The sequence below is a fragment of the Haemorhous mexicanus genome, chromosome 37 (genome assembly GCF_027477595.1).
Source record: "Haemorhous mexicanus isolate bHaeMex1 chromosome 37, bHaeMex1.pri, whole genome shotgun sequence".
Lineage (NCBI taxonomy): Eukaryota > Metazoa > Chordata > Aves > Passeriformes > Fringillidae > Haemorhous > Haemorhous mexicanus.
In genome coordinates, this window is record NC_082377.1 from 917,444 (window position 1) to 930,379 (window position 12,936).

The 12,936-nt window shown below is 65.7% G+C and overlaps 1 protein-coding gene across 1 annotated transcript in view; it reads left to right on the plus strand.

Moving 5' to 3' along the window:
- Positions 1-12,936, plus strand: part of CHD3 (chromodomain helicase DNA binding protein 3) — an 87,025-nt gene that overhangs the window by 35,094 nt on the left and 38,995 nt on the right. Inside the window, 7 exon segments of the mRNA XM_059872614.1 lie at positions 3,564-3,764; positions 5,899-6,036; positions 7,221-7,342; positions 9,135-9,308; positions 9,402-9,543; positions 10,422-10,553; positions 11,690-11,807. Of these exon segments, the coding sequence (XP_059728597.1) occupies positions 3,564-3,764; positions 5,899-6,036; positions 7,221-7,342; positions 9,135-9,308; positions 9,402-9,543; positions 10,422-10,553; positions 11,690-11,807 (1,027 nt within the window).

Consider the following 12,936-nt stretch of genomic DNA (forward strand, 5'->3'; position numbering starts at 1 on the left):
TGGGGTCACTCATGTGGGGCTGGGGGCACCCGCCTGGTCACTGGGGTCATCCACGTGGGGCTGGGGGCACCCACCTGGTCACTGGGGTCATCCACGTGGGGCTGGGGGCACCTGCCTGGTCACTGGGGTCATCCACGTGGGGCTGGGGGCACTCACGTGGGGCTGGGGGCACCTGTGGGGCACCTGCCTGGTCACCAGGGTCATCCACATGGGGCTGGGGGCACCCACCTGGTCACTGGGGTCATCCACGTGGGCCTGGGGGCACTCACGTGGTCACTGGGGTCATCCACGTGGGGCTGGGGGCACTCATGTGGTCACTGGGGGCACCTGTGGGGCACCTGCCCGGTCACCAGGGTCACCCACGTGGGGCTGGGGTCACTCATGTGGGGCTGGGGGCACCTGCAGGGCACCTGTGTGGGGCTGGGGGCACCTGTGTGGTCACTAGGGTCACCCATATGGGGCTGGGGTCACTCATGTGGGGCTGGGGGCACCTGTGGCCCCCTCCGAGGTCCCCCAGGGCCACCGTCAGGACCCATCCCTGTGTCCCCATGTGACACCGTGTCCCCAGGGCGTGTCCCCATGTGACACCGTGTCCCCAGGGCGTGTCCCCATGTGACACCGTGTCCCCAGGGCGTGTCCCCTGTCCCCGTGGTGTGACACCGTGTCCCCAGGGCGTGTCCCCTGTCCCCGTGGTGTGACACCGTGTCCCCAGGGCGTGTCCCCATGTGACACCGTGTCCCCAGGGCGTGTCCCCATGTGACACAGTGTCCCCCAGGGCCACACCAAGGGCCCGTCCCCGTGTCCCCGTGGTGTGACACCGTGTCCCCAGGGCGTGTCCCCATGTGACACCGTGTCCCCAGGGCGTGTCCCCTGTCCCCGTGGTGTGACACCGTGTCCCCAGAGCGTGTCCCCATGTGACACAGTGTCCCCAGGGCCACACCAAGGGCCCATCCCCGTGTCCCCTGTCCCCGTGGTGTGACACCGTGTCCCCAGGGCGTGTCCCCATGTGACACATTGTCCCCAGGGCGTGTCCCCTGTCCCTGTGGTGTGACACCGTGTCCCCAGGGCGTGTCCCCATGTGACACCGTGTCCCCAGGGCGTGTCCCCATGGTGTGACACCGTGTCCCCAGGGCGTGTCCCCATGTGACACAGTGTCCCCAGGGCGTGTCCCCTGTCCCCGTGGTGTGACACCGTGTCCCCAGGGCGTGTCCCCATGTGACACAGTGTCCCCAGGGCGTGTCCCCAGGGCGTGTCCCCATGTGACACAGTGTCCCCCAGGGCCACACCAAGGGCCCGTTCCCGTGTCCCCTGTCCCCGTGGTGTGACACCGTGTCCCCAGGGCGTGTCCCCAGGGCGTGTCCCCACGTGACATAGTGTCCCCAGGGCGTGTCCCCATGTGACACAGTGTCCCCCAGGGCCACACCAAGGGCCCGTCCCCGTGTCCCCTGTCCCCGTGGTGTGACACCGTGTCCCCCAGGGCGTGTCCCCATGTGACACAGTGTCCCCCAGGGCCACACCAAGGGCCCGTCCCCGTGTCCCCTGTCCCCGTGGTGTGACACCGTGTCCCCAGGGCGTGTCCCCAGGGCGTGTCCCCACGTGACATAGTGTCCCCAGGGCGTGTCCCCATGTGACACAGTGTCCCCCAGGGCCACACCAAGGGCCCGTCCCCGTGTCCCCTGTCCCCGTGGTGTGACACCGTGTCCCCAGGGCGTGTCCCCAGGGCGTGTCCCCATGTGACATAGTGTCCCCAGGGCGTGTCCCCATGTGACACAGTGTCCCCCAGGGCCACACCAAGGGCCCATCCCCGTGTCCCCTGTCCCCGTGGTGTGACACCGTGTCCCCCAGGGCGTGTCCCCATGTGACACAGTGTCCCCAGGGCGTGTCCCCTGTCCCCGTGGTGTGACACCGTGTCCCCAGGGCGTGTCCCCATGTGACACAGTGTCCCCCAGGGCCACACCAAGGGCCCGTCCCCGTGTCCCCTGTCCCCGTGGTGTGACACCGTGTCCCCAGGGCGTGTCCCCTGTCCCCGTGGTGTGACACCGTGTCCCCAGGGCGTGTCCCCATGTGACACATTGTCCCCAGGGCGTGTCCCCTGTCCCTGTGGTGTGACACCGTGTCCCCAGGGCGTGTCCCCATGTGACACCGTGTCCCCAGGGCGTGTCCCCATGGTGTGACACCGTGTCCCCAGGGCGTGTCCCCATGTGACACAGTGTCCCCAGGGCGTGTCCCCTGTCCCCGTGGTGTGACACCGTGTCCCCAGGGCGTGTCCCCATGTGACACAGTGTCCCCAGGGCGTGTCCCCAGGGCGTGTCCCCATGTGACACAGTGTCCCCCAGGGCCACACCAAGGGCCCGTTCCCGTGTCCCCTGTCCCCGTGGTGTGACACCGTGTCCCCAGGGCGTGTCCCCATGTGACACAGTGTCCCCCAGGGCCACACCAAGGGCCCGTTCCCGTGTCCCCTGTCCCCGTGGTGTGACACCGTGTCCCCAGGGCGTGTCCCCAGGGCGTGTCCCCACGTGACATAGTGTCCCCAGGGCGTGTCCCCATGTGACACAGTGTCCCCCAGGGCCACACCAAGGGCCCGTCCCCGTGTCCCCTGTCCCCGTGGTGTGACACCGTGTCCCCCAGGGCGTGTCCCCATGTGACACAGTGTCCCCAGGGCCACACCAAGGGCCCGTCCCCGTGTCCCCTGTCCCCGTGGTGTGACACCGTGTCCCCAGGGCGTGTCCCCAGGGCGTGTCCCCATGTGACATAGTGTCCCCAGGGCGTGTCCCCATGTGACACAGTGTCCCCCAGGGCCACACCAAGGGCCCGTCCCCGTGTCCCCTGTCCCCGTGGTGTGACACCGTGTCCCCAGGGCGTGTCCCCATGTGACACCGTGTCCCCAGGGCGTGTCCCCTGTCCCCGTGGTGTGACACCGTGTCCCCAGGGCGTGTCCCCATGTGACACAGTGTCCCCAGGGCGTGTCCCCATGTGACACAGTGTCCCCCAGGGCCACACCAAGGGCCTGTCCCCGTGTCCCCGTGGTGTGACACCGTGTCCCCAGGGCGTGTCCCCATGTGACACAGTGTCCCCAGGGCGTGTCCCCTGTCCCCGTGGTGTGACACCGTGTCCCCAGGGCGTGTCCCCATGTGACACAGTGTCCCCCAGGGCCACACCAAGGGCCCATCCCCGTGTCCCCTGTCCCCGTGGTGTGACACAGTGTCCCCAGGGCGTGTCCCCTGTCCCCGTGGTGTGACACCGTGTCCCCAGGGCGTGTCCCCATGTGACACAGTGTCCCCCAGGGCGTGTCCCCTGTCCCCGTGGTGTGACACCGTGTCCCCAGGGCGTGTCCCCATGTGACACAGTGTCCCCAGGGCGTGTCCCCTGTCCCCGTGGTGTGACACAGTGTCCCCAGGGCGTGTCCCCTGTCCCCGTGGTGTGACACCGTGTCCCCAGGGCGTGTCCCCATATGACACAGTGTCCCCCAGGGCCACACCAAGGGCCCGTCCCCGTGTCCCCTGTCCCTGTGGTGTGACACAGTGTCCCCAGGGCGTGTCCCCATGTGACACAGTGTCCCCCAGGGCCACACCAAGGGCCCGTTCCTCGTCAGCGCGCCGCTCTCCACCATCATCAACTGGGAGCGCGAGTTCCAGATGTGGGCCCCGGCCTTCTACGTTGTCACCTACACGGGGGACAAGGACAGCAGGGCCATCATCCGCGAGAACGAGTTCTCCTTCGACGACAACGCCATGAAGGGCGGCAAGAAGGCCTTCAAGATGAAGGTGAGGGCAGGGGACACCTGGCACACCTGCGGGTGGCACCTGGGCGTGGCACCTGCACAGCTGGGGGACAGCAAGGTGGCACCTGGACAGCTGTGGGTGGCACCTGCACAGCTGGGGGACAGCAAGGTGGCACCTGGACAGCGGGGGGTGGCACCTGGATACCTGGAGGTCACACCTGGACAGCTGTGGGTGGCACCTGGACAGCTGGGGGACAGCAGGGTGGCACCTGGACAGCTGGGGGTGGCATCTGGCAGCTGGGGGACAGCAAGGTGGCACCTGGACAGCTGGGGGTGGCACCTGGACAGCTGGGGGACAGCAAGGTGGCACCTGGACAGCTGGGGGTGGCACCTGGACAGCTGGGGGACAGCAAGGTGGCACCTGGACAGCTGGGGGTGGCACGTGGATACCTGGAGGTGGCACCTGGACAGCTGTGGGTGGCACCTGGACAGCTGGGGGACAGCAGGGTGGCACCTGGACAGCTGGGGGTGGCACCTGGACAGCTGGGGGACAGCAAGGTGGCACCTGGACAGCTGTGGGTGGCACCTGGACAGCTGGGGGACAGCAGGGTGGCACCTGGACAGCTGGGGGTGGCACCTGGACAGCTGGGGGTGGCACCTGGATACCTGGAGGTCACACCTGGACAGCTGGGGGTGGCACCTAAACAGCTGCAGGTGGCCCCTGAGCAGCTGGGGGTGGCACCTGGACAGCTGGGGGTGGCACCTGGACATTGTGTTACCTGGGGGACAGGGGGTGGCACCTGGACACTTGGGTCACCTTGGGGTGCTGGGTGGGGTTTCCCCACATTTTGGGGGTCTCCTGTGGGGCCGTGCCCCATTTTGGGGTTCTGGGTGGGGTTTTCCCACATTTTGGGGTTCCCAGTGGGTCTTTGCCACATTTTGGGTTCCCAGTGGGTTTTTCCCACATTTTGGGTTTCCCTGTGGGGCCGTGCCCCGTTTTGGGGTTCTGGGTGGGGTTTTCCCACATTTTGGGGTGCGGGGTGGGGTTTTCCCACATTTTGGGGTTCTGGGTGGGGTTTTCCCACATTTTGGGGTCCCCAGTGGGGTTTCCCCACATTTTGGGGTTCTGGGTGGGGCCGTGCCCCATTTTGGGGTTCTGGGTGGGGTTTCCCCACATTTTGGGGTTCCCAGTGGGTTTTTCCCACATTTTGGGGTTCCCAGTGGGCTTTCCCCACATTTTGGGGTTCTGGGTGGGTTTTCCCCACATTTTGGGGGTCTCCTATGGGTCCGTGCCCCATTTTGGGGTTCTGGGTGGGTTTTTCCCCCATTTTGGGGTCCCCAGTGGGTCCGTGCCCCATTTTGGGGTTCTGGGTGGGGTTTCCCCACATTTTGGGGGTCTCCTATGGGTCCGTGCCCCATTTTGGGGTTCTGGGTGGGGTGTTTCCCACATTTTGGGGTTCTGGGTGGATTTTTCCCACATTTTGGGGTTCCCAGTGGGGTTTCCCCACATTTTGGGGTTCCCAGTGGGTCCGTGCCCCGTTTTGGGGTTCCCAGTGGGGTTTTCCCACATTTTGGGGTTCTGGGTGGGGTTTCCCCACATTTTGGGGTTCTGGGTGGGTTTTCCCCACATTTTGGGGGTCTCCTATGGGTCCGTGCCCCATTTTGGGGTTCTGGGTGGGGTGTTTCCCACATTTTGGGGTTCCTAGTGGGTTTTTCCCACATTTTGGGGTCCCCTATGGGTCCGTGCCCCATTTTGGAGTTCTGGGTGGGGTTTTCCACATTTTGGGGTTCTGGGTGGGGTTTTCCCACATTTTGGGGTTCTGGGTGGGTTTTCCCCACATTTTGGGTTTCCCTGTGGGTCCATGTCCCGTTTTGGGGTTCTGGGTGGGGTTTCCCCACATTTTGGGGTTCCCAGTGGGGTTTTTCCCACATTTTAGAGTCCCCTATGGGTCCATGTCCCGTTTTGGGGTTCTGGGTGGGTTTTTCCCCCATTTTGGGGTCCCCTGTGGGGTTTCCCCACATTTTGGGGTCCCCAGTGGGGTTTCCCCGCATTTTGGGGTCCCCAGTGGGGTTTCCCCACATTTTGGGGTTCTGGGTGGGTTTTCCCCACATTTTGGGGTCCCCAGTGGGGTTTCCCCACATTTTGGGGTCCCGCTGAGCGCTCCCCGTGCCCGCAGCGCGAGGCCCAGGTGAAGTTCCACGTGCTGCTGACGTCCTACGAGCTCATCACCATCGACCAGGCGGCGCTGGGCTCCATCCGCTGGGCCTGCCTGGTGGTGGACGAGGCCCACCGCCTCAAGAACAACCAGTCCAAGGTGGGGGGCACCCCAAAACCCGGGCGTGGGGCTGGGGGCACCCCAAAACCCACCCATGGGGCTGGGGGCACCCCAAAACCCCGGGGTGTGGGGCTGGGGGCACCCCAAAACCCCAGGCGTGGGGCTGGGGAACACCTGGGGACGTAGGTGGGGGGTTGTTGGGTACCTGCCTGGTGTTGGACGAGGCCCACCGCCTCAAGAACAACCAGTCCAAGGTGGGGGGCACCCCAAAACCCACCCATGGGGCTGGGGGCACCCCAAAACCCACCCATGGGGCTGGGGGCACCCCAAAACCCCGGGGTGTGGGTGGGGGGCTGTTGGGTACCTGCCTGGTGGTGGACGAGGCCCACCGCCTCAAGAACAACCAGTCCAAGGTGGGGGGCACCCCAAAACCCACCCATGGGGCTGGGGGCACCCCAAAAACCACCCACGGGGGCTGGGGGCACCCCAAAACCCACCCATGGGGGTCAGGGGCACCCCAAAACCCTGGGGTGTGGGTGGGGGGTTGTTGGGTACCTGCCTGGTGGTGGACGAGGCCCACCGCCTCAAGAACAACCAGTCCAAGGTGGGGGGCACCCCAAAAACCACCCACGGGGCTGGGGGGCACCCCAAAACCTGGGCATGGGGCTGGGGGCACCCCAAAACCTGGGCATGGGGCTGGGGGCACCCCAAAACCCCGGGGTGTGGGTGGGAGACACCCCAAACCCGGGGATCCCCGATTTCAGGGTTCCTGAGGGTGCCCAGGTGGGTGTTGGGGTGTCCCTGGAGGATCTGGGGGTGCCCCAGGTGTGTTTCGGGGTGCCCAGGTGTGCTGTGGGGTCTGAGGGGGGGTGCCCAGGTGTGTTTTGGGGTGCCCAGGTGTGCTGTGGGTCTGAGGGGGGGGGCCCAGGTGGGTGTGGGGGTGCCCAGGTGGGTGTGGGTCTGAGGGGGGGTGCCCAGGTGAGTGTGGGGGTGCCCAGGTGGGTGTGGGGGTGCCCAGGTGTGTTTTCGGGTGCCCAGGTGTGCCCAGGTGAGGTCTGAGGGGGGGGTGCCCAGGTGTGTTTTGGGGTGCCCAGGTGGGTGTGGGGGTGCCCAGGTGTGTTTCGGGGTGCCCAGGTGTGCTGTGGGTCTGAGGGGGGGGTGCCCAGGTGTGTTTGGGGGTGCCCAGGTGTGCCCAGGTGAGGTCTGAGGCCGTGTCCCCGCAGTTTTTCCGGGTGCTGAACGGGTACAAGATCGAGCACAAGCTGCTGCTGACGGGGACCCCGCTGCAGAACAACCTGGAGGAGCTCTTCCACCTGCTCAACTTCCTCACGCCCGAGCGCTTCAAGTGCGTCCCGTGTCACCTGTGCCACCTCCTGTGTCACCTGTGCCACCTGTGCCACCTGTGTCACCCCCGTGCCACCTCCCGTGTCCCCTCCATGTCCCTCCACCCCACATCGCTGTTCCACCTGCTCAACTTCCTCACGCCCGAGCGCTTCAAGTGCGTCCCGTGTCACCTCCCGTGTCACCTGTGCCACCTGTGTCACCTCCTGTGCCACCCCCGTGCCACCTCCCGTGTCCCCTCCATGTCCCTCCACCCCACATCGCTCTTCCACCTGCTCAACTTCCTCACGCCCGAGCGCTTCAAGTGCGTCCTGTGCCACCTCCTGTGTCACCTCCTGTGTCACCTGTGCCACCTGTGTCACCCCCTGTGCCACCTCCTGTCCCTTCTGTCACCCCCTGTCCTTTCTGTCTCCTCCCGTCCCACCAAATCCTGGTGTCCCCATGTTCACCCTGTCCCTGTGTCCCTCCATGTCCCCACGGTGACCCTGTCCCATCCATGTCCCCGTGTCCCCATGGTGACCCTGTCCCCGTGTCCCCGTGTCCCCAGTAACCTGGAGGGCTTCCTGGAGGAGTTTGCCTCTGTTCCCTCCATGTCCCCACGGTGACCCTGTCCCCTCCATGTCCCCATGTCCCCACGGTGACCGTGTCCCCGTGTCCCCATGTCCCCAGTAACCTGGAGGGCTTCCTGGAGGAGTTTGCCTCTGTCCCCTCCATGTCCCCATGGTGACCCTGTCCCCTCCATGTCCCCACGGTGACCCTGTCCCATCCATGTCCCCGTGTCCCCATGGTGACCCTGTCCCCGTGTCCCCGTGTCCCCAGTAACCTGGAGGGCTTCCTGGAGGAGTTTGCCTCTGTTCCCTCCATGTCCCCACGGTGACCCTGTCCCCTCCATGTCCCCACGGTGACCCTGTCCCCTCCATGTCCCCATGTCCCCAGTAACCTGGAGTGCTTCCTGGAGGAGTTTGCCTCTGTCCCCTCCATGTCCCCATGGTGACCCTGTCCCCTCCATGTCCCCACGGTGACCCTGTCCCCTCCATGTCCCCATGTCCCCAGTAACCTGGAGTGCTTCCTGGAGGAGTTTGCCTCTGTCCCCTCCATGTCCCCATGGTGACCCTGTCCCCTCCATGTCCCCATGTCCCCATGGTGACCCTGTCCCCTCCATGTCCCCGTGTCCCCATGGTGACCCTGTCCCCGTGTCCCCGTGTCCCCAGTAACCTGGAGGGCTTCCTGGAGGAGTTTGCCTCTGGCCCCTCCATGTCCCTATGGTGACCCTGTCCCCTCCATGTCCCCATGTCCCCACGGTGACCCTGTCCCCGTGTCCCCAGTAACCTGGAGGGCTTCCTGGAGGAGTTTGCCTCTGTCCCCTCCATGTCCCCGTGGTGACCCTGTCCCCTCCATGTCCCCGTGTCCCCACGGTGACCGTGTCCCCGTGTCCCCAGTAACCTGGAAGGGTTCCTGGAGGAGTTTGTCTCTATCCCCTCCATGTCCCCACGGTGACCCTGTCCCCTCCATGTCCCCGTGGTGACCCTGTCCCCTCCATGTCCCCATGTCCCCAGTAACCTGGAGGGCTTCCTGGAGGAGTTTGCCTCTGTCCCCCCCATGTCCCCACGGTGACCCTGTCCCCTCCATGTCCCCATGGTGACTGTGTCCCCGTGTCCCCAGTAACCTGGAGGGCTTCCTGGAGGAGTTTGCCTCTGTCCCCCCCATGTCCCCACAGTGACCCTGTCCCCTCCATGTCCCCACGGTGACCCTGTCCCCTCCATGTTCCCACGGTGACCATGTCCCCATGTCCCCAGTAACCTGGAAGGGTTCCTGGAGGAGTTTGCCGACATCTCCAAGGAGGACCAGATCAAGAAGCTCCACGACCTGCTGGGCCCCCACATGCTGCGGCGCCTCAAGGCCGACGTCTTCAAGAACATGCCGGCCAAGACGGAGCTGATCGTGCGCGTGGAGCTCAGCCCCATGCAGAAGTAGGCCCCAACCCCCGGTGTCCCTGTCCCCTCCCCTGCTGGGGATGTGCCACCGTGTCCCCAGAGCGGCCGGTGGCACCGCTGTCCCCGCAGGAAGTACTACAAGTACATCCTGACGAGGAACTTCGAGGCGCTGAACTCGCGGGGCGGCGGCAACCAGGTGTCGCTGCTCAACATCATGATGGACCTCAAGAAGTGCTGCAACCACCCCTACCTGTTCCCCGTGGCCGCCATGGTGGGGACATGGGGACAGCGGGGACAGCTGGGAGGGTGGGGGGACATGGGGACAGCCAGGGACATGGGGACATGGGGACAGCCAGGGACATGGGGACACGGGGACAGCCAGGGACATGGGGGCATGGGGACAGCCAGGGACATGGGGGCATGGGGACAGCCAGGGACATGGGGACATGGGGACAGCCAGGGACATGGGGACACGGGGACAGCCAGGGACATGGGGACAGCGGGGACACCAGGGCGGTGGGGGGACATGGGGACAGCGGGGACACCAGGGCGGTGGGGGGACATGGGGAGACCAGGGACATGGGGACATGGGGACAGCCAGGGACATGGGGACAGCGGGGACAGCTGGGCGGTGGGGGGACATGGGGAGACCAGGGACATGGGGACACGGGGACAGCCAGGGACATGGGGACACCGAGGACATGGGGACAGCCAGGGCTGTGGGGGGACACGGGGACACCAGGGACATGGGGACAGCTGGGGTGTGGGGGGACACGGGGACACCGAGGACATGGGGACAGCCAGGGGGTGTGAGGGGACATGGGGACACCAAGGGGGTGTGAGGGGACATGGGGACACCGAGGGGGTGTGGGGTAATTGAGGGGTGGAGGGTGAGGGACATGGAGGGGACAGAAGGATGTGGGACATGGGGATGTAGAGGGACACAGGGACAGGGAGGGGACACAGGGCTGCTGGCACCTGGGGACATGAAGGGGTTGGAGTGACACGGCAGGGACAGAGGGACGTGGGGTGGAGGAGCAGGGGACATGGAGATCCTGGAGGAGGGGACACGTGTCCCTGTGGGTGATGTCCCCTGGGGGTCACCTGGCGGTGTCCCCGGGGGTGACCTGGCGGTGTCCCTGTCCCCAGGAGTCCCCAAAGCTGCCGAGTGGCGCCTACGAGGGCGGGGCCCTGATCAAGGCCTCGGGGAAGCTGCTGCTGCTGCAGAAGATGCTGCGCAAGCTGAAGGAGCAGAACCACCGCGTGCTCATCTTCTCCCAGGTGGGACCCCAAAGACCCCAAAATCACCCCAAAATATCCCTGAGATACCCCAAACCCACCCCCAGAACCACCGCGTGCTCATCTTCTCCCAGGTGGGACCCCAAAGACCCCAAAATATCCTAAATTATCCCCAAACCCACCCAAACCCACCCCCAGAACCACCGCGTGCTCATCTTCTCCCAGGTGGGACCCCAAAACATCCCAAAATATCCTAAATTATCCCCAAAATCCCCCAGAACCACCACGAGCTCATCTTCTCCCAGGTGGGACCCCAAAGACCCCAAAATCTCCTAAATTATCCCCAAAATCCCCCCAGAACCACCGCGTGCTCATCTTCTCCCAGGTGGGACCCCAAAACATCCCCCCAGGACCCCCAAAATCCCCCCAGTCTGCCCAGTGCCAGTCCCAGCACTCCCAGTTTGCCCAGTGCAGGGTCTCCAGTCCCTCCCAGTTCCTCCCAGCCCCTCCCAGTCCCTCCCAGTGTGCCCAGTGCAGGGTCTCCAGTTCCTCCCAGTCCCTCCCAGTGTGCCCAGTGCAGGGTCTCCAGTCTCTCCCAGTCCATCCCAGTCCCTCCCAGCCCCTCCCAGTCCCTCCCAGTCTCTCCCAGCCCCTCCCAGTCGCTCCCAGTTGCTCCCAGTCCCTCCCAGTGTGCCCAGTGCAGGGTCTCCAGTCCCTCCCAGTCCCTCCCAGTCCCTCCCAGTCCCTCCCAGTGTGCCCAGTACAGGGTCTCCAGCCCCTCCCAGTCCCTCCCAGTCGCTCCCAGTCCCTCCCAGTGTGCCCAGTGCAGGGTCTCCAGCCCCTCCCAGCCCCTCCCAGTCCCTCCCAGTCCCTCCCAGTCCCTCCCAGTGTGCCCAGTGCAGGGTCTCCAGCCCCTCCCAGTTCCTTCCAGTCCATCCCAGTCGCTCCCAGTCCCTCCCAGTGTGCCCAGTGCAGGGTCTCCAGTCCCTCCCAGCCCCTCCCAGTCCCTCCCAGTCCCTCCCAGTGTGCCCAGTGCAGGGTCTCCAGTCCCTCCCAGTCTCTCCCAGCCCCTCCCAGTCCCTCCCAGTCGCTCCCAGTTCCTCCCAGTGTGCCCAGTGCAGGGTCTCCAGCCCCTCCCAGCCCCTCCCAGTCCCTCCCAGTCTGACCAGTACGCGCAGATGACGAAGATGCTGGACCTGCTGGAGGATTTCCTGGACTACGAGGGCTACAAGTACGAGCGCATCGACGGCGGCATCACCGGGGCCCTGCGGCAGGAGGCCATCGACCGCTTCAACGGTAGGGACAGGGGACAGGGACAGGGACAGCAGGGACAGGGGACAGGGACAGGGGACAGCAGGGACAGGAGCAGGGACAGGGGATGGGGACAGGGACAGGGACAGGGACAGGGAACAGGGACAGGGATGGGGACAGGGAATGGGGATGGAGCAGGGCCCTGCGGCAGGAGGCCATCGACCGCTTCAACGGTAGGGACAGGGGACAGGGACAGGGGACAGCAGGGACAGGGGACAGGGACAGGGACAGGGACAGGGGACAGGGGACAGGGACAGGGACAGGGACAGGGTACAGCAGGGGACAGGGGATGGGGATGGAGCAGGGCCCTGCGGCAGGAGGCCATCGACCGCTTCAATGGTAGGGACAGGGGACAGGGACAGGGGACAGGGACAGGGACAGCAGGGACAGCAGGGACAGGGGACAGGGGATGGGGACTGGGACAGGGGACAGGGAACAGGGACAGGGACAGGGGATGGGGATGGAGCAGGGCCCTGCGGCAGGAGGCCATCGACCGCTTCAACGGTAGGGACAGGGGACAGGGACAGGGGACAGCAGGGACAGCGGGGACAGGGGACAGGGACAGGGGACGGGGACAGGGGATGGGGACAGGGGATGGTGATAGGGACAGGGACAGGGACAGGGGACAGCAGGGACAGGGGACAGGGACAGGGGATGGGGATGGAGCGGGGCCCTGCGGCAGGAGGCCATCGACCGCTTCAACGGTAGGGACAGGGGACAGGGACAGGGGACAGCAGGGACAGGGGCCAGGGGATGGGGACAGGGGACAGGGACAGGGACAGGGGATGGGGACAGGGGATGGGTCCAGGGAATGGGGATGGGGACAGGGGACAGGGATGGGGACAGGGGACACCAGGTGGGACAAGGGACAGGAGACACAGGGGATGGGGTCAGGGACAGGGGGAGTTCAGGTGTCCTGGGGAATTCAGATTTTTGGGGTGAATTTGGGGCGTTTTGGGTCCGTCACTGACGCCGGGGGCGCAGCAGTGGGGGGGTTTGAGGGGTCTTTTTGGGGTGAATTTGGGGTGTTTTGGGTCCGTCACTGACGCCGGGGGGGCAGCGCCGAGGGCGCAGCAGTGGGGGGGTTTGAGGGGTGTTTTTGGGGTGAATTTGG